Source organism: Apteryx mantelli, chromosome 1 (genome assembly GCF_036417845.1).
Source record: "Apteryx mantelli isolate bAptMan1 chromosome 1, bAptMan1.hap1, whole genome shotgun sequence".
NCBI lineage: Eukaryota > Metazoa > Chordata > Aves > Apterygiformes > Apterygidae > Apteryx > Apteryx mantelli.
In genome coordinates this window covers 99,115,810-99,142,408 of record NC_089978.1, presented here as the reverse complement: position 1 = coordinate 99,142,408, position 26,599 = coordinate 99,115,810, and the positions used below count along the sequence as shown (strand labels likewise).

Sequence of the window (26,599 nt, the reverse complement as noted above, 5' to 3'; positions counted from 1 at the left end):
TTTATTATAATATTAAAACAGGTGATGCCTTACAAAGTGAGTTTCAAACACTGCGAAATTTTAAGGGGCCAGGCTTTCCCTGGCTTCTATCCATCTGACTCTAATGACCTTTTTTCTTCAAACCAAAGTATTGTGAACTTGGTTCTCTGTGCAACTGCAACATTAACTGCACATACCTAGACAAAGCAGATTTAGGAAAAACATAAAAACTTCCCTAGAGGCTTGTTTGTCACAGGTTATCTCTGATTTTTTGTAAGTTAGACACTTCCGAAGATGCACTGTGTTTCACAGATGGGGTAACTTTTTCTTATTTATCAAACCTGCATAATGAAACCTTCAGAACAGAAAAAGGACCTTCTCAAGTTAGGTGGATCATCAATGACTTGATTGTGGAGAAACACAGGCCTGGCAAGCTACATCTGAGAGAAAAGTCATCTGGGAGACATTTAAAAACTTATCATCAGATCTGAGCAGCCTGCTGGTGAAAAACTGTGGTGTCTGGAATGACTTGTTAACATGGCTGTTAAGTGCTGAGCATGCCTTAGGTTTTCAGTGGATGCACAATTAAAATCACCAGTCCTGAGCTCTTTGTTTACTGATTTCCCACAGAAATGAGGTGCACTGTAATTGTATTACCAGTCCCTCTTACATAACATTTGAATGTCAGTCAGTTCCCAGCAAACTTGACAGAAGGAGAGAGTTCACAAAGATAATTAAGCTCTCACAAGCTCCATGACTATAAGCAGTGAGGATACAGCAGAAGAGACCTAAACTAATCCCTCACAAGGGCAAAGCTGGCAGAACTTTGCTGCTCTACACTTTGCTTGGCAGCAGCCAGCCAGTCGTTCGCCACAGCTTTCTGACCTGACCAGGAGCATCCATGCCATTCCCAATGAGTGCACTGCGTGCTGCCCCTGGAGTGAACTGGGTTTCACAGGGGGCATTGGAAGGGCTGGGAAGGACAGGAAAGTTCTCAAGAAACATCTCAGATCCATAGTACACAATGCTTCATTAGCTCTTCTGCTCACAGAATTACTTGTTTCTTTTTCTGTTATTTACTGACTTCTAATAGTTTGATGAAAGACCTTCATGAGTAGATACCCAGTAAGTGAAAAGTAGATGTCCTTCAGTATTTTTTCAAATTGAACACTTTCACAAATTGATATTCCAGGAAATTACAGGTTATCTCTCTGATTCCTTTAGGATCAAACTCTAGGAGGTTTAGTTAGGATAGAAAGAAACAAATCCAAAGAAAGCATGCTTTAAAGAATATTTTAGCCTTCCAAAAATCTCCATCTGATAAGTTCAACGTAGTTTTGAATCAGGCACAGCAGAACTCCATGCAACCCTTTCATTTACGCATGAGGTCTCTATCTTACTCCCCACATTAATCAGCCCAGACCACACTGCTACAGCTTGTAGCATTTGAGACAATTATTTCAAACTATTTTATGTTGATTTATTACATTTCTAACTGTGAACATCCATCATTCTGCAAAAAAAACTAATAGGAGATGCTCTTGCACCTATACCTAACTCAGCATTTTACAATGTTCTTCCTGTAAAGCTGCCTGCCAATCACAGTATTTACATCCCATGAACTTTATTTCGTGTTTTCTGTACAGTTGGTACAGAAGAAATCCATACTGTATTTTGTTAATACATTGGGTTCACAGCTGAGGTAACTTTAATATGAAAGAAGCTGCTACCAAAGCATTGCATTTCTTATTTGCCATTCCCTTGAACAACATCACCTAACTAGTTATGTTACTATCAGCCTACAAAATGGACACCATTTTTTCTAAAATATATGTGTAAATTCTACCAATACAAAGCATATGAGTGTTTGCATTTACCATTGGCATAAGCAAGCTATACACAGAAGCTCTGACAAACCACACGTTTCTGAGGGAACGCAATACTGCTTATGACAGAGAAGCAGTTAATTTTAGCCTCTTTAGTGCAGAACTAGGTATCACAGACAACAGTAAAACATTTCCTTTTTTCAGGGCTGTTGAAAAACTAATGGCTCAGTTTCTAGTATGCTTGGCAGCCACAAATGGGGTCCACTTGCAGTTCCAGTGAATCTGAAGGAGAATTTTGAAAACAGACTCCACTACACACTATAGAATTTGAGTTTTCTTTTATTAAAAGGGAAAGAGAGAGAAGAGAAATAACAACAATAAAACTGAAACTTGAGATGCATTCTGACATAGAAGACTTATGAAAAGCAACAGTTTTCCTTCAGCACAGTAATTCTTAAGGATGGATCAAAAGGATTATTTACCACTGCAATAAACCACGTAGTCCAACAGATGAGATGACTACTTTACTCCCTACATATGGTCAATAGGCAACATAACCTGGATTACTTTGGAAACCCATTATCAACAAAATCCTACTCAAGAAAATTAAGCCTTTTCCATCTCTACGAGAGCGCCTAAGATTACGTTTAGGCATTTAAAATCCAGCATATTTTCCCAAGTATTATTTTAGTTGGGTTGCCTAGTTTCAGAAAGGAACTTAGGCAGAGCAACTTAGGCAAAGGCTTTTCAGTCAAGACCATCTCTAACAACTCTTGCAGCATAAAAATATAGGAAAAATATAAGCAGTTGGTGTCACAGAGCTCTTCTATACTTCATACTCAAGTATTTTAAGATCTTCAAGTAGTTCTCTTGCAAGTGCTTGCAGATCTGCATTGCGGCTCTTTGACAGTGCAATGATACGCTGGAATGGTAAAGTATCACGCATCTCAGAGGCTGACTTGGCTAAAACTTCTGGCTCCAAAATCACAGACTGGAGGAGCCGCAGAACATGAAGACAAACTTCTGTATCTGGGTCTAAAAGTGGGGGAAGAAAAGTTCCAGTTGCTAATTACAAGTTAGCCCAGAAAAAAAAGCAGCATTAAAGCTCTAGACTGCCATTCTCCATGACCCACCAGGTATACTGGGAATAACTAAGGTGCCATAATTCCTATCTTCCATTTGGTGCTGGCTGGCTGGCTCTATAATGAATCTGAAAAAAACACCTTTGCCCTTCTCAGCAGCTTGTGCTCAGCAGTGCTTGGGAGGAACAGATAACCAGGAACCCTTCTCTTGTACTGCAAATGTTGAAAATGCCATAAATAAGTGAATTTATCAACAACTTGAATTTATGCAGTCAATAGCCAATATGTACTGCTGGATGCAATCTGATTGAAAGCCGAATAAGCTATATCCCACAACTGAATAGTCTTAACAATAGACTTAACAACAAACAGAACAACTAACAAAAGCTGCTGTAAATGATCAGGCTTTTTCTTAATTTCTTTTTACATACAATTTCAGATTTCTCCAAAACTCAATAAAATATCAATTTTTATAAAAGATTCTTGGTAATAATGAATCACGTTTCTAAGTGTTTAATTCAGTCTACACAAAATTGAAATGGGTACCGAAGCTAAGCATGGTTGCTTAGAAATGCATCAGAGAAATTTAGCAGAGAAGATCTTTGAATGACTTCAGCTAGAAGGACATATAATAACTCTGCTGTTAAGAATGCAGGATGCATTTTTAACTACTGAAACATTAGCAGGATTATATTTTAATCACTCACAACAGTCTATTTGCATTTAATAGTTTCTAACTTTACAAAAAGCATCCGGTAGAAAGCTCCATTTTTGCACTTCACTATTCTGCATACTCCAAATGAAAACATGTAATATATGGCTGAAGAAGTTATTTGTTCCACATGCTGTGCATTTTCTACATGTTGGTCATTAGCATACCTAGTCTTCAGCAAGCCTTTGATAGAGCTTTGTCTGGAAATGTTGAGAAAAATTAATTCAGATAACTTTGCATGCAAAAATCACTACAGAGACAAAAATCTCACTGGAGGAGCATAAATGCAGTGCAGCAATAAACACATCATACTGAGTTGGAAGAAAATGTTTGGTGGGCTGCGGCAGGTTCTGTTATTTGTTAGCTTATTTAATACCTACACTGATGACCTGAAAAATGAGTAAGAAGAATTGTTCATTAAAGGACACGGGGAAACGTTGAAAGCACCCAATGGAGAAAACAGAATACAGTGGACAACAAAGACTATGGCTATAAGCATGAAACTGTTCAGATGGGAATTTTTAAGTAATTCCCACTAGCACATGGTTGAAGTACAGCATCAAAGATTGTGACATCTCATCTACACCCACGAACAGGTCATGATCTTTCTCTTCCTCCATCTTCCATCTGTAAATGAGATATTTAAGTCTTTTCTACACCTTCTTCCCTATTTAAAGCATAAACCTCTTAAGAAAAGAATTTTCTTTCTGTTTACTGGGAATCTAGCAGAGTGTGATATAAACTTGGCACACAGGAACTGTCCAAAACCAAGTAGTAACATGCAAGCATTTTCTGCTTTTCTATGCACCAAAATCCTAGTCATTGGATATCCTGGACAACTTTAGTCATTCAAATCATCATTTTAAAAATCGATGATTAGTGCTGCACGTCCCATGGAAATGCCCATACCCATAACACAGCTGCTCCTATTGCTGGCACCTGGGCTGAAGGCTCCAAGGATTCTCTTTCCATCATCAGCTCTTAAAATACCTGGAGGTGCAATTTTCTTAAGCGCTGAGCAGTCATAATTTCTTCTCATGGAAAGATGCTGCAGCTCAAGCCTCAAAGACAGCAAGACTTTATGACCAATTTCTTGGGCAGTAAAAGGATTCAGGGAATCCTTTTTAAAAAAAATGGGTGCAAAAGTTCTTGGTTTTCTGATTTATGCTCACCTAATCAAAATATGTCTAAAGCCCTTGACTTCTTCCTTCCATTCCCATCTTTATACTTCCCATGGGCTTTTTTTTTATTCTTTAATTTTTGCCAGATATAATGTCCAAACTCTGTCCATATCACTGGCACCCTTTCTCTGTGCTTAGTATTATTCTACATTTATTCACTGGAAATAGCAGTAATAAAAGCACAGCCCAAATAGGTAAGAAAGCAGCTTTTAGAAGTGAAATCTATGTAGTTCATTACAATCTTCCTCTGTGTGAGATTATTCCTCCATGAAATAAAGACATTAATACTTTCAGTGACTCACAGTACTGCTGGGAAGCTTCATATATGTTGCTGCTTTAAATCCTTGGATGAAATGTGCTTCATTATTAATACCGCATCTATATTACCATTATCTGCAAGTGTTTAAAGTCTGTAGAAACTAAAGAATTGATCAGGGGAGAAGCATTAGCAGGGGAGGTAATAAAATTAGGATCTGTAGGAGAATCAGAAAATGATCAGGAAATGATTTCTAGCCTGATTAGCAAGAATGTTTTCCAGTAAGAGCAAAGAGATTCTAGGAAGAATTTTCAACAGCAGCCAGGGAAGTTCAACAGCTTGAGTCACTCAAATGAAGAACAGATTAGCTGTTTAAGAATACAGTGAAGGAAGGAAATGCTCCTGCACCAGAGGATGACTTAATACGCCTTTAGCATCTGATTTCCATTTTTCTACATGTATTCTAATTCGCTTTAAATAACTAGATATGCTTTAAAACATACTCCCTTAAGATTACATATGGTTTTGAGACTACTACTTACTATGGATAATCATGTTTTCTAAGAGGATTTTAAAAAATACCCTAGAAGTCTTTTCCTTGTCTCTCCAGTATCATTATTTTCTTTCTAAAAAATTCTTCTAGAGAATAGTCAAAAGAAATGTAAGGAATCTTCATTATTCAGCATTATGCTTATTTCAATAGCTTCCAGATTTAGTCATTTCTACAGTAGCGGAGTAACATTTTGTTTGTACAAGATCAAAAAAAATGTTTTAGCTGTAATCAAATCACTGCATCATATCCTCCCAACAACTAGCACACACATTTCTTCAACTAAAATTTCAAAACTATAATCATTATTTCTGGGTAACAAGGGAAAAAAATCAAGCTGCTTGCCTCAGTCTCGGATAGTATGTGTAACATAAGCCTACCATCATCATAGAATGCTGATGCAATTTCAACAAGGTATTGAAACTGCTGGAGTTTGCTGACGTTCTGTTAACTGCCAGCACTGCTGTTTGATGTCACTGCCTTTCAGCCATTGACAAAAGCAACTGATAATGTGGACAGATTTTAGTCACATCTGTCATTAGCAGCATGCTCTCAGATGAACTGTTCCCTACAGCAGGTTTTAAGTAATTGCATTACATCAGTGCTAAGGAGCTTATCTACAATTGGCTCTGTGAGTTGTGTGAACTCAATCTACATGTGCGCATACCATTCTCTGGCCACCTGAATGCAAGATTTATTACCGACAAGCAGTTTACAGCTATGTCTATGTATGAAAGGCATACTTCAAAAGCTTACCACTGCTCTTGCTAATGTTATTCAACTCCGTCACTGTTCAGTTCTAGTATGAAGGGACAACCTGCCACTCCCCCTTTCTTTTTTATGAACCTGTCAGACTACCTATGTTTGCGGCAGGTCTATTAGAGAGAGGCACGACCATAGCTTGCCCCATGTAAGATCTCTTGGTGTTGCTAAGGCTGGTGGAACTGAGCCAAAGTCTGCAGCAGTGCAGGGTTTTCCAGACACTTCCCTAACACTGACAGGTCTGAGACAAGAGGTGTTGCAATAAAGACAATACGGGGGGAAGGAGAAGGGAGCATACCATAACAGAAGAAAGAATGAGCTTTGCTGCTGCAACTCCCATGAATGCAAATGCACTTTCTGTCTGCTACATACTCTCCCCAGCCCCAGCTCCTATGTAACAGCCGGGATTGCTTCAGTTTCCCCCCTGGCCAAGGGACCACTCTCACTGGCAGACATCGAGTTCAGCTAACCAGAATTCCCCACTTGCCTACAGACACGCACTGGTCACAGCTTTATCAGGGAAATCCTTGAGAGAGACTCCGAGCCTAGATCAACGACAGCAAATTTGGTCCCAGTTTGCCTGACTGCTATTTACGGGGCTGAGAGTTAAAAGGAACTTGCACAATAACATTACACACTACAGATGCAGCTCTGTAGCTGGTAGATCACTGGGTGAGCTATTAGGCATGTTTCCTAGCTCGCATTAATCCTAATGAGGGCTTTTGAGGATTCCCACAGCAGCTTCTGAGAGAATGTGAGTCAAGAAACTCACATTCAACTCGCACTGGGCCCAACCAAAGCTCCACCTAAATACCGCTTCCAGCAGCTGCTTAGAGAAGAGTATGGAAAAAGGGCAAGAATTCAGTGAGACTTCCTCTAGCCACTCTTCCAGCCTCTCAACTAACAGTGGTTCAGGGACTTTCCAGGCCAGAGCTGGCATCTGTGTGTTTAAGAAAATGGATGTGGTCTTAAAGACAGAAGGGCAATCCTCTTTTTAAGACCATTTGCATAGTCTAAAGAATACAGAACTGTTGACAGCCTGAACGACGGGGAACTAGAGTTTTGATTTATGAACCAAAATCTGTTTTGTTTAGTACAGGCTTTGTTTTATAAACAGAGAGTTTTTGTTAGTCCAGATACCTCCTAAATAACATGCTGTCACGAAAATAACCTGGATTTTCAAAACTGACAGCCATAACCAATCCAAACAGAAAAGCAAGGCACTAGAAACTTTCAGGGTTAGTCTTGAAAAGCAAATATTGAAGGCTGGAGGCAGCATTAGCAAATTGAGAATATGCTGCATATAGACATTTATAGTAGAGACTGTCATTTGCAAAGAGTTTGGATAAACAAGGTTAGATTTCCGTGTGCAACTGTGGCAGAGGAAACTGAAGGAATAGATCTAAGATTAGTCATACGCCTCTTGTCCTGTTTTGTTTAATGAAGTACCTGGAGTAACTTCCCAGCTGTGGATGGGAAACATCACCAACATACTCTCTCTTGAATTCCACACTTTCTAATGTATCCAACAAGAACAATCTTTTAACTGCATTCAAAGAAAATTTAAAAGGTGGAAAAACCAATACAGATAAGGGATAGGAAGAAAAAAGCAGAGAAGAGCCCAAACCAATTTTATCCAGTGCCCATTTGTTTGCAGATATTCTGTATGCTCATGAAAAACATAAACCTAGTCTTAATTATTAATATCTGAGCTGACTGCATCTTCTTATTCTTCAAAGAATCATTACCAGAGAGAAGTCCCAGTCTAGCTCTGTGGGAAGGACAGAATGAGGAAGTCTTATTGCATCTACAGAAGTAAAGCACCAGAAGAAAAATCTGACAAATCTCAAGTGAATTTGTACCCCAAAACATATAACCTCTTTTTCTATTGAAAGCCCTGAGGATAGGGTTTCTTTAAATCTGAAGATTGCATAAAACCTTCACCCAAGACATCAACACAGGGACACTGGATGATGGAAAAACTAAAACTGTTTGTTTTCAACAAAATGATAAAAGCTTCTCTGCAAACAAATAGCGTTCCACAAGAAGAGAATTCTACCTATCCCACAAGCTGCTCCACAGACAGAAATCTGAGTTGCTTCATTCATGCATTTTACACCTTGGCACAAGGCTGGGAAGGCAGAGGTAGTCATAGGTGATTCCATGCAAGAATACAACAGCTACATAAGCTATCAGAGTATCTTTTTCATACAGTGATCAGTGTTGCTTATCAGAGGGAGTCCATCTCATAGGGAGTATTTAAAAAAGAAAAAAAAAAAAAAGAAGCCCCCTCACAAAGTGCTAAAGCTGCAAAGACCAGCATTACCTTCAAAAAGTGTGTTAAACATTTGTTTTTCTCCTATTTTCAGTATAGCATCCAGAAGAAAACACTATTAAGATTTTTGTTACCGAGTGTGAAGTCATACTGGTTCATCAAAATTTTCTAAAGACAGTAGGACAGAGGAATCCAGTTTGCTCTTAACATTTTTACTCCACTAGAAATCTTTATTACATTTTTCTACCTTTCTTTTACCATCCATGTATACAATGTCAAATTCTCATATTTCTGTCGTTCAAGAAGCCTGCTAGACAACCTGACCAAAATCTCTTTGCTTTAGATACAGCAAGGGGAAATAGGAAAAGAGAATTAATGTATACATTTGCTCTCTTCTTCACTTAATGGGAAGGACAGTTTTCTTCAGGGGACAAGACTGGGCAGGGACTGAGAATTCAGAGAAGGATTTGGAGGCATTTATTAGTGGTGTACAAGCAAGTGGGAAAAAAATGGCCCTGATGTATAGTCTGAGGTCACAGACACTTGTAGATTGATGATGGCAAAGCAAACAGGATGACTCTCTGAAAATAAAAAAAAGGCCAGATGATGATTTCTTGGGGCCTTAGTGGGAACTCTGATAAACTCTTAGAGAACTGAGGAAATCTGAATCATCTCACAAGCCTTAATCAAAACACTCTTTGAAGAAGCTTCCTGCAGGAAGGCAACATGTACAGGATACCCTGACAACAGACTGTGGCACTCTACTCTCTTGTATGGAAAAAACTGTTAGACCTGTAGCAGCTCCAGATGTTTAGAAGCTGAATCATGGCTAGCAGAAGCTGCAGATGCTGGCCACAGAAGCAGTGGAGGAGCAAGAGTGGGAGGAAGCTACTGACTTCTGCAAGTTGAAATGTTTAGAAATGTGTTAAACGTAGAGAAAACTACAGAGATCTCATATAAAATGAGGGGAGCAAGACAGAGTCTTAGATCTGACCTCTCGTCTGATATACAACCTAGTCAGCCATCTCCCTTGACAGTAAACAGACTTCCTCTGAAGTCAGAAATCTGAACCAGCAGATGTGGTTTATCTAAGAATACTCCTCCTTTGCTGTAACTGCAGAACTTTATTATCGCAAAGTGAAGGAATTAACCATGCCCATCTTTTCTTCCACAACCCAGCCATACACGATTAACACTTTCAAAATGCAGAATAGCCTTTTGGTTTTTTTATTTCCATTAATGGTTGTAATTTAATTACAACTGTGTCACATTCCATCCTCGTCTGTGACCTCAGAGCCTTATTCAAACACTAGACTGCATCAAACGATTAGCTCCCTTGTTCTATCACAACATTTCGAAGGGCACACTTGGGAACTCAAATTTAGACAAGGTATTTTGAGGGTTTTTTTGCTAGAACAACAGCTAATGTATATATTAGCCCAACATAAAGTAAGAGGAAAATCTGGACTAACTTATGTTAAGCTTGTAAGTACAGCAGAGCAAAGGGCCATGTATTCGGAGTTCTCCCTGCAAATATAATTTTCTCAAGTTGTATTAAAAAATCTATAAAATGTGGAGGTGTTTTCCAATGGTGTGACAAGGTTTAATTAATTTACTGAGATGTCACATGAAAGACAATGCAATGGCAACAGAAAGCAGTAAGTTCTTCGGTGAAAAAGTGTGAGTACCTACATTTTATGTAAAACAGTGAGGGAACTGTGAAAAATGCAAGCAGCTTCCAGTTTACCAGGCCACATTAAAGCCTCTCAAAACTTCAACATCAAATTCATTCCTTGAAATAGCAGGTGCAACTGCTTCCATTTCAGCTACCATTATTATTTACTAGTTATATTATAGCAGGCTTTTGTATGGCAGTACAGAGTGCAGAGCTGACTAACCTCCCCAGTCGTATCAACTGCACACCAAAATCTTCTCACAGACAAGCTACAAAACACAAACCTTAGGAAGCCAAAGGCGAGCAAACTCTAGGAGCAGTTCTTAGGCAGGAGAGTGCCATGGCTCTAGAGCTGTCCTTACGGTCCCTTACAAGCTGTGTGTGCAGCTGCCAGCCAAGTTCCAACACCCACTGGCCACACCAATCTCTGCTGGCTCCTACACAGGGATTTGAAGCCTGTGCAAAAGCAGAGTCTTCATGTCAGTCATGTGCCTGACAGTGGCGACAGAAGTCCCTGAAGTCCTGTACTGGTCAAAGGCAAAACTGGGAATAATACTTAAGTCTCACAAGCCCAAATCCTATTAGACCACAATGACTCTCTTCAGCTGGACCAGGGGTCACTTTTGCCACAGGTGAGTGTAGTTCCAAATGTTGGCTTGTTTCTCAAAAATGCCTCAGAATTGTGACATTTTCTTTTAGTGAATTTTAATTATTTCATATACAGTTTCCGCAAGATTTTATTTTAAAGTTGATACATGAAAATACAGATGGCTTTTTAAAATCTGCTTCCCCTTTTTAATACTACCATCAATAAATTTTATATCAATGGAGTATGGCATACTGTGCCAGAAATGTTGTCAGAAATGCTCATCGTCTTCCTCTATTTGCCCTTTTTGGACACTTTTAATCTGAAAGAAGCTAACATAATCAGGTTACAGATTTAAATTTCTGTTTTGTTACTTGCAATACCTATTCCCAATTTACAATCCCATTATTTGTAATACCCATTCCCAATTTGCAATCCCCAAAGTCACAATTTACATGGTTCTTAGAGCAGCTTACCATTCAATAGCCACCAAAGCAAAGGAATAAAACCTGGACTTTCACTGATGTACTTCAAGCCTTTCAAGTTGATGCTCACATTGTAAAGTGACATTAGCATTAGCCTAAAATTGAAAGGAAAAAGAAGTGACGACCTTGGATTTCTTTGCATCTTTTTGCATTTTTTTGCATCTTTTGCTATTTACACCAAGCAAGTATTGATGCAGAAACGTATTCTAACAATGTATACTTTGATAAAACACACAAGTCTCATACCACATACATGCACCATGGGCAAAACATTGCTGCTGTTGTTAAATCATGTATTTCACTCATGGAGAAAAATATCCAATCTGACAGCAAAAAAGTCTCATCCAACTCCACGAGATTCATTAAATGAAATGTGCAAAAGTAGGATTTGGCCTTAAATGACCATACAACCTATACAACAGAGTTTTCTTAGTGAGGGTTCCCACTGGGCAGACGATCATCTCAAATAAGCTGTTTTTCTTGACAAATAAAAGGGCCAATAGGAAACAGAAAGACTGTATACCTGGTACTAGAAACAACGTAAAAGGAAGTATGCGTTCCATTTTGTTTGTTCTGCTACACAAGCTTTTGTGTACACTGACCCTTCAGTCAGCTGAAATAAAGACACATTGCTTAAGCCATCCTCTTTCAAGTACCCTCCTATTTCTCCTGCAAGTGGGAATAGATGCAATATGTAGCCAACATACAGCAAACAGTAAAGCATTCTCTCTCCACTGGCTGGGGAAGTTACTATGCTTACAGAAGTAATTGGAGGAAGGGGAAGGGCCTGGAAGAGGGAAGACAAAAGTATTAGTAGTCACAACTCAGCACACTGCCCCCTAACCCTGACTTGTCCTTTCCACTATGGGTGTAGAGCAGAGGAATGGCTGACTCTGCCTGCTTTCCAAGCCCCTCATACAGTCACACAGCGCCATACAATCTGGACCATAAAGTGAGACCTGCTGTGAAAAAACGAATGCTTGTCTCTTAAAATGTCATCACGGATTTTCTATTTACTCTGCCTTTAGAAATCCAGACTGATTACATTCAATTTACAGGTGAAAAGACATCTGGCTTTTTTTTTTTTTTTTTAAAGTCAACAACACTGGAATTCAATCTGGCCACAGACTCTCCTCTTGTCTGAGCACAGACACCAGGATAACACAGGCCAAGTGGTACTCTCACCCACACTTCTTCAAAACTGCTGTTTTCAAACAACATTTGAGCAAACTCAAAGCCTTTTTTTTTTCTTTTTTACAGAAGATAACTTCTTTTTGGTCTTTTATTATTGTCATTAATGCTGAAGGACAGAACCCATATCCTGCCTTTCAGGTAACAGGGAAAGTCTATGGACTGCTGGCTAGAAAACATTTCCTTAATTGAGAACTGAAAAAATTTAATATGACATTTCTGACAAACAGAAATCCAGACTGTTATTTATAGTCACATTGCACTTCAGTGTTTAAATGACATAATAAAAATATGCATAGTAGGTATATGCTAATTTCAGAGACATTTTGAAAAGCTTTCCAAAACAGGATTTCTTAATTTATCAGCTTTCTAAAATAGGAAGTTCATTAACCATCTTTTGGGGATGCATACATACCAAGTTATAAATTATACCAAAATCTCAACTTTTTTTACAGAGAGAAAAAACACCTTTGCTGGAGAGAGATCTGTGTTTTAAAAGGATTACTCTTGCCTGCCTATTCCACCAGATTCTTACAAGAAAGCTTACACAGAAGTTACTGCAAATATGACTATTAGTGCCACCTTAGCCTTGGCTATGACAGTGCTAAGGTAATGCTGTAAGACACAGGAAGTTACACACAGAAATGGCAGCTTTGCCAGTTTACGTAGATATAGCACCCAGGCCAGAATTTATTTTTAGCCACCTTACACTGTTGGACAAGTACAGTAACTTGCAGCTCAGAATAAGTCTCCGTTTTCAAAGCTATCCTGAACAACTACTAATACCTGATGCAGAAGATTTTGATGGTACTAAACCTTCTTCTGCAGTTCCTGCTGAAGTAAATTCTTCTTTTAAATGTTTGATGTTTATGTTATTACTCTGTCTTCCACAGTTCTGGTAAGAGTTTTTATGTTTCTGGTGGATAAAACTTTCTGTTTCAGCTAGGCAGAGTCTCAGTGGGCTTAATGCAAACTATTTCCATTCCCTCTAACTTCCAGTAGGAACGTGACCTGATACTCAAAGGTAGGAAGCACCCAGAAAAAAAACACTGATGTTAATAAGAGAAACTTCTTGCTCAGCTTCTTTCAAAATCAGATCACTGCTGTACTATGAACTCCTAGCCAAGAGGCCTGTGATGTTCTTGAAAAAATAGCTGTACTCTGGAGCCAAAAGCTGCCACATGAGTGAGTTCTTTCATGCTTTTAGTGATGTTCTCCTGTTCTACCTTTTATGCAGATCATCTTTACAATTTAGAGCACAACATAGTTTTTGGACAACAAAAAGGGAGGATGTACGAGCAGGGCCCCCATAACATTTATGGAACATGTCATCATACCAATTCACAGTTGGGTGCTAGGTTGCATGCAGAACAACTAGACACAAACAGGAACAGGCCGGAATTTTCGCCTCTGTTCTGGGGCCAGCCTCGCTACTGCTATCTCTGAAGACTGTGATAAACCCGCATGTTACTGTACTGTCACCATATCCAAAAAAGAGGGAAAAAATGTTATTTCCTAATGGAGTCACACCTCACGTCCTATTTTCAAACAAGATATCATGGCTTAAGTTGCACCATCAGCAGAATTTCAGACATAGTCTTCATGCATACCCTGCAGACAGCAGGAAAGAAAAGTAATACAACTCAGTTTATCCTGCAGTGGCAGAAGTTTAAGTTATATTATTTGTTGCATCATTGTGAGTTTGATCAACTAGGTTCTTAAGTAGCTGGAAGAAGAATCAGCATTATTAAATCAACTACATCAGTGGCCCCCAACAAGCAGTGAGGGGTGCTGAGGAACCTTGCAAAGCCCATACACTCCTTTCCATACAGCCTCTACAGCACTTACTTGGGTTGCAGAATTTAAAAATTGACAAAGGAATATTGTCACCAGAATGAAAATGATCAATAAAACAATTAATTAAAATAGAAAGAGTTAACATTCCTTGACAAGGTATTTCATCCTTAATCTGTTTGACATTTCCAGTTAGAAACAAAGTGACGTAAAGTGACGTAAAAAGATACTGTAATGTTTGTGTTTTTCTTTTACCTGTTTGCTTTGTGCAGACCAAAGGGACTGGTGGTGGTGGTTCAGGAAAGTGCTGTGGTTTAGAGTGTCCGAAGACTTAACCCATCCCACAAGCCAATGTAAAGGCCTAATCCAAAAGTAGTAACATTTTATTACTCATTAAGCACACTTACCTAAGCAATGTAGAAACATTTCCAGGCTCTTTATACTGCCTTCACCGCTAGTACTTGCACTAATAACTATTTTCTGCACTACATACTCTTACTGAAGCAAACCTGATACACAGTCTTACTGGATAAACAGTATCTTCTGATTCTTTTTTAATGTGGAGGTCTTTTTACTTATGCATTTCACAGTCTTCCTATTTAGGCAAGCCAAATTTGATTAACATCTCGTACCACTGTATCTTTCACAGCCTTTTTCAAAATCTAGAACTAAAAGCACAGCTAAAGCCCCTTCTCTTCTGCCTAATACATGAGATTAGTACATAAAATCAAATATTTTACTGGCTATTTCCAATTGCTACACAAGCAAAGTTAAAGATTCCTAACAATTTAATTATAGCTATAAACAAATGTGTAAATGTTTATTGATTGCCTAACAATTACAAACGTAGAACAAAGCTTATACAAATGAGAGGAGTATTTCACACCACAGCTATTTCAAACAGACAAAGACAACCATGAGATTTCAGAACTCACATTCATGTAGACTCCTTGGATATAACTATTGCATACTCATGAGTTATAACGGATATTGTAGCAGTGCTGGAATAAATCACAGCTGTTCCTTGTATATGTTTGATTTATATGCTTTTACAAGTAAAACATAGAATTGCTAGAACTAAAAGAGGAAAGAGAACTCCTCTATTTTTCAGTTTACTTTGTGTTTGATACCACTGTGTGTAGAATGAGACTCACAGTTTCCCCTGATCTGTCACATACTAAAAAAAATTTTTTGAAAATAAAAGCAAAAAAAATTGTAAAATCACAAAAATTGAGCAAAGGACAAACTTATCCTTGAAAATATAAACTCACATTTTTTCTTTTACTGGTTAAACTTTAAGTTGATGATGTCCTTTCATGTAATACCAAGGTAATGCTTTGAGAGAAACACACTACATTTCCAAAACAATGGACAGACATTATCAGCCATTAGATATAGTTTAAAAAATGTGTCTGTATGTGTGTGTGTACATAAACGTTATTTATGATGATTCCAGAATCTTTTTATATATATCTTTGGAATTCCACTATAATTTCTGTTAACTATCATATCTCTATCTCATCATTGTCTTTCACTTTGTACTGCCTTATGTTCCTTACATTAGGGAGAAAAGAGAGTTCTTCTGACATGTCCTCTTATGAATACATTAATCATTTAAGATTATCAAGCAGATGAAGAAGTCTTACTTGTAGAGAACAATTTAAACACGCACACACACACACACAGAGCCCTTCTTTGCTGTGTTGGGAGAGTGAAAAACCCCCAAATAGGAGAAGAAAGAAGTCAAGTGTAAGTAAAAAGTTTTAAGAAGTGAACAGAGCTGAGACACGTGGGGAGCTCGCAGACAAAAAGGAAACCTAGACATGAAAGACAAACACAGGGGAAACATTTTGCACTAAACCATCTGAGCAAATTAGGATCCCTCATTCCATGACAAGGCAATAAAGAAACCTCATTTCTGGCATTTTTTCTAATGTCATAATACAGCAATTTTTTATCAAATGACAAGTTCAAAATAAGAGAAAAAAATATTGTTAGCTCTGTGGAATATCAAAAAACATTATCGTATCACTGAACACAAGGTAATAGATGCTTAAAGTTTCTCACAATCAAATACTTCGTGCAACCTCTCTTTTAGGCTTCATCCAATTTTTTGGCCAGGAGTTTGACCCCTGTTGAATCTCTCTGACTGCTTTTTGGGATTGATTTATGCATATTTTATCAGGATTGCTATGTAGCAGCCAAGATTACATCATACAAGAAATTCTTCTGCAAAGCTGACAAGTTATTAAATATAAAATCACAAACTGTCATTTCTAAAAGGAAGGTCACTGAATATTACCAATTACATTAACACTAATCTGAAATGTTCAAATATCATGAATCTGATTATATTTGCTTAAAATCCAGAGTCTGTATATAGGGGTGGGTGGGTGTGCATGTGTGTGTTTAGAAACACTTTCTATACCCCTCTCCTGCCCCAAATAAAATTCTCTGTGTTTTTTTTTTGTTTTTTATTGTTGCCATAAAAATTTTGAACTTTTACTGGTCCTGTTCTTTTTTTTTTTTTCCTATATACATGAAGGCACAAATTACCTTTTCCTTCTTAAGTGAAAGTTGAGATTTTCATACAAATCTTTTAGTAGAAGCTTTAAAAAAATGCTATTCCAAGAGTTAACAAGCCTGTTTTGAGTGCTGAACTTCAAACTTTACAATTGGTAAATACAGTAAATGACTGATATCAAAGTACCTAAACACTACATACAACACAGGCTATTCAACTTCCCCCTCACTACCCAAAAGAGAAAGGCAAGCACCTTCAGAGGGCAAATCATTCTTTCCTAGCACGGGCTGAATGAGTGATCATCTGACAGCACCATCTCCTTCTACTGACTGTGGGAAGGAGCCTAGAGAGTTAGCAGATACTTGACATCCAGCTTTTAGATAACTGAGGTTAGGCAAGATAAAACCTATCCAAAGTTAAGACAAGACTGATTTCATATCTGTCACATACAATCTGCTTAAATGTGCGTATAGAGACACAATCAAGTTACTGTGGCTGACTGGATTGCTATTTTTCAGCTGAGCTGCGACAGCTGGCTTATATCTGAATCCTTAGCTCCTCCTCCCTGTGAAAAAACATGTTGGCTTAAGCCTTCTTCACTAACAAATTAACCAGGTGTATGAGATCAGAGCCCACAACTTAGCTGATGAGCAAGTACTTGTTAAGACATAGTAACTTACTCACTCGAGGCCATATATCCTCAGTTCATAACAGCTCTGAGAAAAAGGCAAAAATGATAGTTTATTTAATTTCTCCACTTCCTGGAAAGTACTTTTCCGATGTCTGAACTGTGTAACACAACCTTTTCTTTAAAACAGCTCTGTATTGCAGGGTCCCTTTATAGGCTCTACCCTTTACAAAGATGCACGATGCTTCTGGCTACTAAGGTAGCATGAAGTGATTAAATTTTTGCTCTTGGCAGATATATAACTCACTTTTTTCACTAAGCAGATAAAGTATTTTACAGATATTATTTTTTCCTATTGGAAGAGAATACGTATGAGTCCCTATTAGCCACATTCTCTCTGTCTTAAAACTTGACCTCACACCTTCCTTATCCAATATTCAAATCATGAGCCCCTCCCAAAGTAGAGGAATGTATCTCTGCTCATCCTTAGAATATTATGGTGCTTAAGACACTTCCCAAGAAACACAAAACCTGGATGAAGCTAGCCTTGCAGCCAAGTCTGATATATCTGCAAGGAATGCCACTGTGAAAACATTTTCCAACAATTATGTTTCCTTTCCAGGAAAGGAAATAATGGCAGAGTGGGAAAACACTGTGATTGACACTGCAAGATGATGCACTTCATTTGAAAGAAAAAAAAGTCATCATACACTTTCAATTTAGTACAGAGTCCTGGCTTCATGTCTCCCAGGAGCTGCATCATTGTGTCCAATAACTCCTGATTTGAACTAACCAAGAATTCACGGCCACATGCCAGCGCAGCCACATCTGTGAGAGAACACAAAACACCACCATAAAAATCAGACTTCACACAAAAATGTTGATTATCAGCACAACTAAAAATACATCAGCTGTGAAGAATGAACTATGACATCTATATAAACTTCACACTATATTCATCTACATAGCAAATATTGATGCTAATATGTTATTGAAGCAGCAAATAGTCAAATTCTACTTTGGTAGATTCATTCACTTCATTCTTCATTCTACTTTGGTCATTAAAATATGTATTCAGGGTGGCCAGGATTCTAATGGTAACACAGTGAATTATGAAACAGAAGGTTGGATTCAAGCAATTCTAAGCAGACATCTGCAAATGATGTGGGTATGAAGCAAAGCTGATTATAGGTTCCATTTTAAAGAAACAAAACTGCAGATTGTTTTACATTTGTTCAGTTCAGGATGACTGGCACACTACACCACTAAAACACTTGTAAGAGTCTACTTGAAAGTTCTTTTCCTAGTTCTCTACAAGTGTTGCTCATGCACAACCCCAAAGGCAAAAACATTTCCAAAGACTACTGCTACAAGGTAGACTTTTCTCAAATATTTTCCCTTGTGCTTGCCCCATACTTTAGGGCCTCCTTATGTGCCTTAGGGGTATCTGCCAGCAGCCTGGGCTGGTTTGCACTGTGCAACCAGCCAAACCTCCCCCAAATGACTGAAGCAAGGAGTATATAACCAGTGACAGAACCTGGCTCCCTGGCCTCCCATTCAGGTGAAGTTTGGGGATCTGCTGCAGGACACAGTTCTTCCACTTTCATGTAGCCTCAATTTCTCTCTCTTGTGCATGTACATTAACACCCTTTCTAATCTCAAAATAAAGCAGAGGTACTATGGACATGGCACATAATTAAAGACTGTTATCATAATGTGTGTGTAAGCTCGGCTGTGCTAAGACTGCACAGAGAACTTCTGGTATTTTCTAACTTCTGAATATTTGGCATTTCATGACCTTAACATTCTTTTAATATAGCTTTCTAATATACTACTTTAAAGTGTAAATACTATTAAAATGGCACCTTCTGCATCATTCATCTGCTGTATCCTTCATCATATCTGAGCTTCAGCAATCTCTTTTCCAAATTATAGAGTCAAAGAGAGAAATCTTGGCATTATCAAATTCTGTGGCAAAATCTATATCAACTTCAGTTGATATAGAGGATTTCATTCTGATTCTGATTGACAGAATTCCACCATGCTAATTCCTCCTCAGGCAGAAACCCCCCTCTATACAAGCCTTTAAACATTTTATGTGTTCAGACTTTACTTTTGCTATGTTTTTTTTCTTTTCAGTGAAGCAACTTGAGAGAATTGAATCCCACCTTCACTTGGTACAGTGGCACAATGCTTCATATACTGTTTTTATTACAATCTTTAATGGCACCACAGCACCTAAAATCACACATTCAAAAAAGGGGCTAATGCAAGACTTACTTATTTGTATATATATCCATTGTTTCATCTATCTTGCATCACGTCATTAATTACTGCCATTTTGACACCTGCACTGTTTCACAAAAATGCTGATGACATAGCATCCCCATTTCTAACAGCCTTCCAAGTCAAGGGCAGCCATATTAACACAGATTTGTGGCTTCCTACTTATTATGCTAGCCTAAAAAGAGACATTTTCTATGGAAGTCAGGTTAATTGCCTTTTACTTTAGCATTATTTAATCACGAAATCTAGAGGACAATGAAGCTGGAGTCCATGTGGCATCAACAATATTGTTAAGCAATTTCAAAATGCTGAATGTATTCCTTAAGACCAAAGTGATCTACACACATTATCTGCAATTAATATATCTCAAAGGTTTTAATATTATTGGCGATTCAAGAAGTATATTGCTAGATTTTTACAAACTAAATGAGTTTACATGACTAGCAATATGGTCCTTGTTTTACTCCAGATTGAGCAGATGTTTCAGAACTCAATGGCTCTTGAACATCTAATCCGTAATCTTGTCACAGAGTTCAGTTCCTCATGGAAGTGTCAAATGACAAAATTTTCTAGAACTTTAAGAGACTAGGAAGTCACCCAAGATATCAACATTGACTAGATACTTGATTTTGAAAAAACGTATTTGCTGCAGTACATATAACACAATATATAAATTCCCACCACACATATGTGGAATGATAACCTGAGAGAAAACACTAACTTACTTGTTACAATCCCTGCCAAAGCTAATACAAACTGATTTTCATCAGAATCCAAATCCTGCTGCTTCATGTCTTCATTTAACGACTTCACAAAGCTCTCCATAGTCTGTGCAGTGATTGTAAAAAACTTTACTGCTTTACTCTGCAAGTGCGGAGGAGAAAGAAAAGATTATACATAGTAGAGTAACTATGGTTATTAGATGTTACAGCGAAACTGGACAATTTGCAAAATTACTAAAGTTTCCAGTCACTTCACAAAACAACAAAAAATAGCAGATATGCCCTGATATTTGAAATTACTACCTCAGAAGAGCATGGGAAACTAGTTTATGCTACATTTATTTATAAAATCTTCCCATTGCATATTTCCCTCCTAAACACACAGTCGTACATATCAAACCACAGAAATAATCCTTATTTTCAAAACTGAGGATATTACCTATTTGCTTTGCAATACATGCATTGGGTGTGTTTGTTTCACATTTACTGGGACTACTGCAACCACATTTGTCAAAACCCTACCTGTAACCAGTTGAATACTTGACTGCAGCCTGACTTAGTGACTTGACATTAATATTCCTCAGAAAACCAATGATATACTCTGAAAAAGTAGAATTCAGCTGGATCTGAACAAGATTAATGAATTGCTCAAGATGGATGGAGAACAACTGGCTAGGTGGAAGTTCTTCAGAAAAGGAAATAGAGGTCTCTGCTAGGTCACAGGTTGAATTTAAGTCAATGTCACATGAGATGTGGTCCCAGAGAATAACAAGAATGAAAGGACTGTGGGGATAGAGGGGGAAAAAAGTGCACTCATGCAAGTCCTGAATGTATTTATATGGACAACACACCTCAGATATAGTAATTTTATCATAGGCAGTGACTACAGTTAAAGAAGTAGAGGAGGTGAAAGAAAACAAAGACAGACAGTCTGGTACTGCAGACTAGTTAGTATAAACTATTATAAGTGTATTCACGTGAGAGTATAATAGAGTACTAAGCAAACCAAATAGCTGGTACGTTGCACAGAAATCAAGCAAAATCGTTTATTTGCCAGTCTCTTGAGATGTAGTTGGTGTCATGTCTGTTGAACCTTCTTTCCAAACAGCCATCATTTAACTTGTGGTAAGGTCTAAGGAGCTGGAGCACAGACCACTCAGGTTTATAAATAGCAAACATTACATACTCTGTGCAGTCTCTAATTAGCTTGACAGTATTTTCATGGAACTGAAGGATCTCTCGCCAACAGATGTGGAAATAATGAGTTCTGAGAGCAGCCATAAGGTGTTTGAGCTCAGGTGGCACAATGAGCTCTTTGCTGTCCCAAGTAAGTCCTGCATGAAAACATCAGTTAACATTCAAAAACTGCTGCCTTAAAATATGAAGCTGTTTGTCATCAAAGCAGATAACTGGAGTAGCAGGTCACCTTGCAGGATCCAAAATTTCTCTTGTTGAAGAAAACCCAGATGTCGTTCTAAAAATAAACCTTCAGTTTGTCTCTCTATACAAGAGCCCTCTCATAGGAATATCCAGATGAAGTTTTTTAAAGACACCTAAAACAATCTCTTTGGAAGTAATTTACTTCTTTTTTGGCTCATGCAGGTAAGTATCCTAGAAAAGCCTCTCTCATGCTGCTTCTCTGGGTGTTTCATCAAGTTCTCTCTAGGAATGTTAAGCATGGGCAGAAACACTAGGCATTTCTCTCCCACTGCCTTGCAAACTCTTTGTGTTACATCTCAGCTTTGCAGCTTAAGTTTTGACTTTCCCAGCCTTTGTGAATACATCTGACATAAATGCTATATTGGTTATAAACACCATTTCAGTCAAACAATCTTCATTTCTGTAGAACTGCATGGTAGACCTACTTCTGTGTCTGCGCAATAGATGAAAAAGGCTGAGTGTTGTTCCCTCAGGTACGAAATGATTTTGAATTGATGCCACCCCTTCCCACACACTTAAATATGGGAGATACAGTTTGAAGTCACTCTTGATGTTCTTATACATTTCTGTAGTTCATAGCACCTTCTGGAGGGGAGAGGGGAAGATGCTACAAGCTGTACAATTTGTCCAAATATAAACCAGACCAAAAACTTTGTATGACAAATCGCCACAATATTTTAATAATATGACTCATTGACAGTTCTAAACTGTGGTTGGTGCAATGCCATGCAATCCATTTATAGTGTTTTTCCTAGAAGTCTTGTTGCAAACCCAGCCATCTTTCTTATCATGTTATCTGACTATCACAAGAAAATGATACTCGAAAACATTGCTATGACCTTTACCAGAACTGTAGCAGTTCAAGGGGCTCAAATGGTTGCTAGGAATGTCTATAGCAGAGGCATTTTGCATTTCAAACAAATCTAGAAACAAAGATATTGCATCTTCATAGTCAGGCTTTTTTACCCTTAAACAAATCATCAATGTATTTGTCTTGTTTTTACTTAATTCTACTTAATTTTGATATTCAAGACTGTATTCACCAAGGCTTCTACTAATTATACTATCACCTTGGTAGAAATAAAGTCATTTACATCACTGCAAAAGGGTTTCATTTGTAGGAAACATTCCCTTACAATCCTAAGTCTCACATGTCAAATAACAATGGTTAGTCACTGAAAGATTGTCTGCTCTTTCAGTTATAAACTGTTCTGAAAATACGGCATGTGGTTTTATACAGCTTTTGTTATTATGTGGAGGTTTTTTTAGTATCTGCTTGGATGTAAAGATTCTGTATTTTTTAACTGCTTTATATAGATGTTTTTACAGACTTTTTTCCTTAGTAACTGCTGCTGCTTGAATCTTGAATGACCAGAAGGTATCACTGTACAGCTTTCTGATATGCAATGTGAAGTTATATATTGTACTTTGGTGCACCCAGTCTGGAAAAGCCTTTACAAAAACACTAGCTTACCACTTATTAAAATGAGCTAATCTTATTCACTCAGGTGTTCATCATGCTGCTGAAAAGTTAAGCCAGAAGTAACTGTGGCATCAGTTCACTCAGCTCCAATACAACAATTCCTACTCATGTTGGCTATGGCAAGACTGAAAACTGTGTTCTTATCGGGCATGCGCCTCTCATCCTTCCTAATTCCATCAGCTGCACTTGGCAGTGAAAATGTGTTAATTATATTACTGCCACTATCTTTAACTGTTGAGTTTTTGGCTTTTTTAAATAAGCTACCTGTCCATGTTTAACACTGAACACTTAATAAGATTCACTAGACTCAGAACAGCTAGGCTCTCTAAATATCCAGACTCATGCAAGTATTAGGGCAGCACAAATATTACATTAAGGTGTATATTTAAAGGAGCTGAAAATTGACAGATATATCTTCCTTCCATGGAAATAGCTCCTCCAAGCTCTCTGTAGGCACAGGAGCCACTGCATGTACACAGTATTATTTTCTTCCTCTGTTAGTCAGCTTGCAGAGATATTTACATTCTGCTAGCTGTAGCTTTGCTTTCAGTTTAACTGTGTGTGGTAGGAAATAGGTAATCTTTGTTTGGCAACATAAAAACTAATTATTGTATTTATTCCTAGTCTGCTGTATGTTAAATAGTTGTTCCAATACTTCTTAAATAAAAATGGACAGTCCCCAAAGAATACAGAATTCAGAAAACATTTTTGCTTTCCAATCAGCTTCTGACATACATCCTTTTGTTAAAATGCATTAAAGAACAAGGTACTTATTTTAAATACCTAACAGCATTAACACCGATAAGTAGTCACCTGCCATACTTACTCCTCCCAGAATGTTTTTAACTGCTTCCTCGTTGCTAGATACACCCCACAACAAGGTGCATACTGCTGCACCCATTTCTGTGCAATATTCTGCCTGCTGCAGGAGCTGCTGCTTGGCCTCGTTCAGGTGCTGCCGGAGGTCTAGTTTCTCCTGAAATAGCATAAGGAAATTTTGGTTGCACTTCGTGTCAGCCCACATATGCTTCTAGGCTGAGAAAACAGGAAACAATATCATAGCCTCATATGAAATGGGGGCAAATTCACAGCAGTTCCAGATACATTCCTTCTCTTCAGAGCTATATCTAAGTAATAAGTATATTGGGGAGGCTGACAGTAACCAGAAGCCTGTCCACAAGGTCAGACCAAGTGACATGTTGAGACTGAGAGGCACCTAGAGCAGACTGATAGGAAAGTCTGCTCCTCCTACACAAATAGCTACTTGTCTCTTTGAGAGAGAATGGATTTCAGCAGCAGAGGTCAGCTTTCTCAGCCACTTGCAAAGGATACTGGAAACATCTTTTAGGGAGGAAGGGTTGTTTTGTTTTTCAAACTGGACTTCTGTCTCAGCCATTGTGGTAGAGTGGCAGGGGATCTAGGATAAATCCTGTTGTCTCTTCCACCTTCTTTCCACTGCCATATTCCTGACCAGCAGTGGCAAAGTAAGACTAAGTTCCTGGAGAAAGAAGCCTAATGTTTGAAGTTTGGTGGGCCTTTCACACTTAGGACCAGAAAAGCCCAGGCTCCATCATGCATCCATCACCTGAGTGAGCTGCTCAGTGGTCCTTGCCATAAAGAAGCAGAGAGAGCATAGCAATTCAGCAAGACCTGGATGCAGTTCTAATTTGCCAATATTTCTTCCCACATTTCTTCACATTGGAAGATGGCCAGAAGAGTATCAAGAAATAGGTATGATTCTAGGTCTCATCGGCTTCCCATCAACTGCCACAGGGGTAGTGAAGCTGCTGCAGTTCTCAGCTTAAAGCCAATGTGGTCAGTGAGACCAAGGCTGGGACACAAAAGTCTGCAGTCTGTCAGGGTGGGTGGGGGCTCCCTGGTAACTTCGAGGGGGGTGATATTAGACAGTGCTGCAGGGAAAGATAAAGGCCTATCAAGAAAAATGATGTTAGCTCAAAGATTAAGAGAGACAGAATTGCCACTCACATGTCAAAAGAACAGAAGGATTGTGCTCTGCCCACTTTGTGGGCAAGTGATTTTCAGATTCACCACAGAAAACAGCCTCCTCACCCCACCCTCCCTTGCATATTTGGTTATCAGGATGAAGTCTGGGGAAATGAGAAGGAATCTTTTGTATGTCAAGCAAAAAGAACAAAACTTTCAACTAAATATTCCCATCCAGATTTTAAAATAAGTACCTTGTCATTTAGGGGTTCATCTCATTATTTTGGAGTTGTGGGGTTGGAAAGAACAGAAAGGTAAAGTCATCTAAAAATTTATGTAACATGACATCATCCAGTATGATGTTATTTGTCTTCTGTTTGTCATCAATTATTTATGCTCACATCTAGCTTCTATATCACACCAGACAGCCATATTTGCATTGCTTTATCATGCTCCTAATGGAATACACAGGCTAAGATTGGTAAAGTTCTAATGAAATTTATCAGGTACATCTCTATGCCTATTTTTTCTTTGGAGTCTCTTTCACCTTATAGTTTAATATATACAGAAGACTGATGCTGCTGATTTCCTGGGACTTCCATGCCTATGGAGAGTCACTTATTTCCTTAAACTTTCTTCATTTTTAAGCAAGTTAGCCAAATTTATCTTTTATGTAACTCATTACCAAACTTATCAGCTTTGCTGCCACCATGTGCACCAACAAAACGTCTGCAGGCATCTTCCTGTCTATCCCCTGTATTCTTCCTCGCTTTCTTTTCTGTATTGTCTTTTTCTTAGGTAAACATATCTTTTAATACGTCTTATTTGCAGTTTGCATTTGGATGCTAATGCTAACTAGTAAGACGTGTAACTCTGCGATACTATAGCTAGATACCTAAACAAGAATACAAAGCCACTGCAAGAAACGTCAGATTTTTAAATAGATCATAAGCAACACCAGAACAAAGTTACGAAGTGAGGAAAACAAAATATTACACTCAAGGGCCAGGAAAACAAACCAAGCAAAAGCAAATAGCCTAGCTGGAAGCAACACTCCTGAGGGAGTTCACGACCCTAAGCAATCAGTGTGCTGTGCAACACCACCATCTTCAGGAAAGGGTCAAGCCACAGGAACACAGCAGTGCTTAAGTACCTGACTATGAAATGACAAAGAAGACAGACATTAGCCAAGAGTAACACATGCACTTCAAGCTTTGC

The 26,599-nt window shown here is 38.3% G+C and overlaps 1 protein-coding gene across 5 annotated transcripts in view; it reads right to left on the bottom strand.

Annotated features, from left to right (window-relative positions):
- Positions 1 to 2,128: 2,128 nt before the first annotated feature.
- Positions 2,129 to 26,599, bottom strand: part of HSF2BP (heat shock transcription factor 2 binding protein) — a 31,397-nt gene continuing 6,926 nt past the window's right edge. For 2 of the 5 annotated variants that reach the window (XM_067289756.1, XM_013941664.1), the window contains exons 4-8: positions 24,264 to 24,413; positions 20,518 to 20,656; positions 18,217 to 18,334; positions 11,361 to 11,464; positions 2,129 to 2,840 (exon numbers count right to left, since the gene is read on the bottom strand). In XM_067289756.1, the coding sequence (XP_067145857.1) occupies positions 2,632 to 2,840; positions 11,361 to 11,464; positions 18,217 to 18,334; positions 20,518 to 20,656; positions 24,264 to 24,413 (720 nt within the window). In that variant the 3' untranslated portion in view covers positions 2,129 to 2,631. Of the gene's footprint in view, positions 2,841 to 11,131; positions 11,207 to 11,360; positions 11,465 to 18,216; positions 18,335 to 20,517; positions 20,657 to 24,263; positions 24,414 to 26,599 lie in introns of those variants that run through there. The other 3 variants (XM_013941666.1, XM_067289757.1, XM_067289758.1) reach the window with 3 other exon arrangements.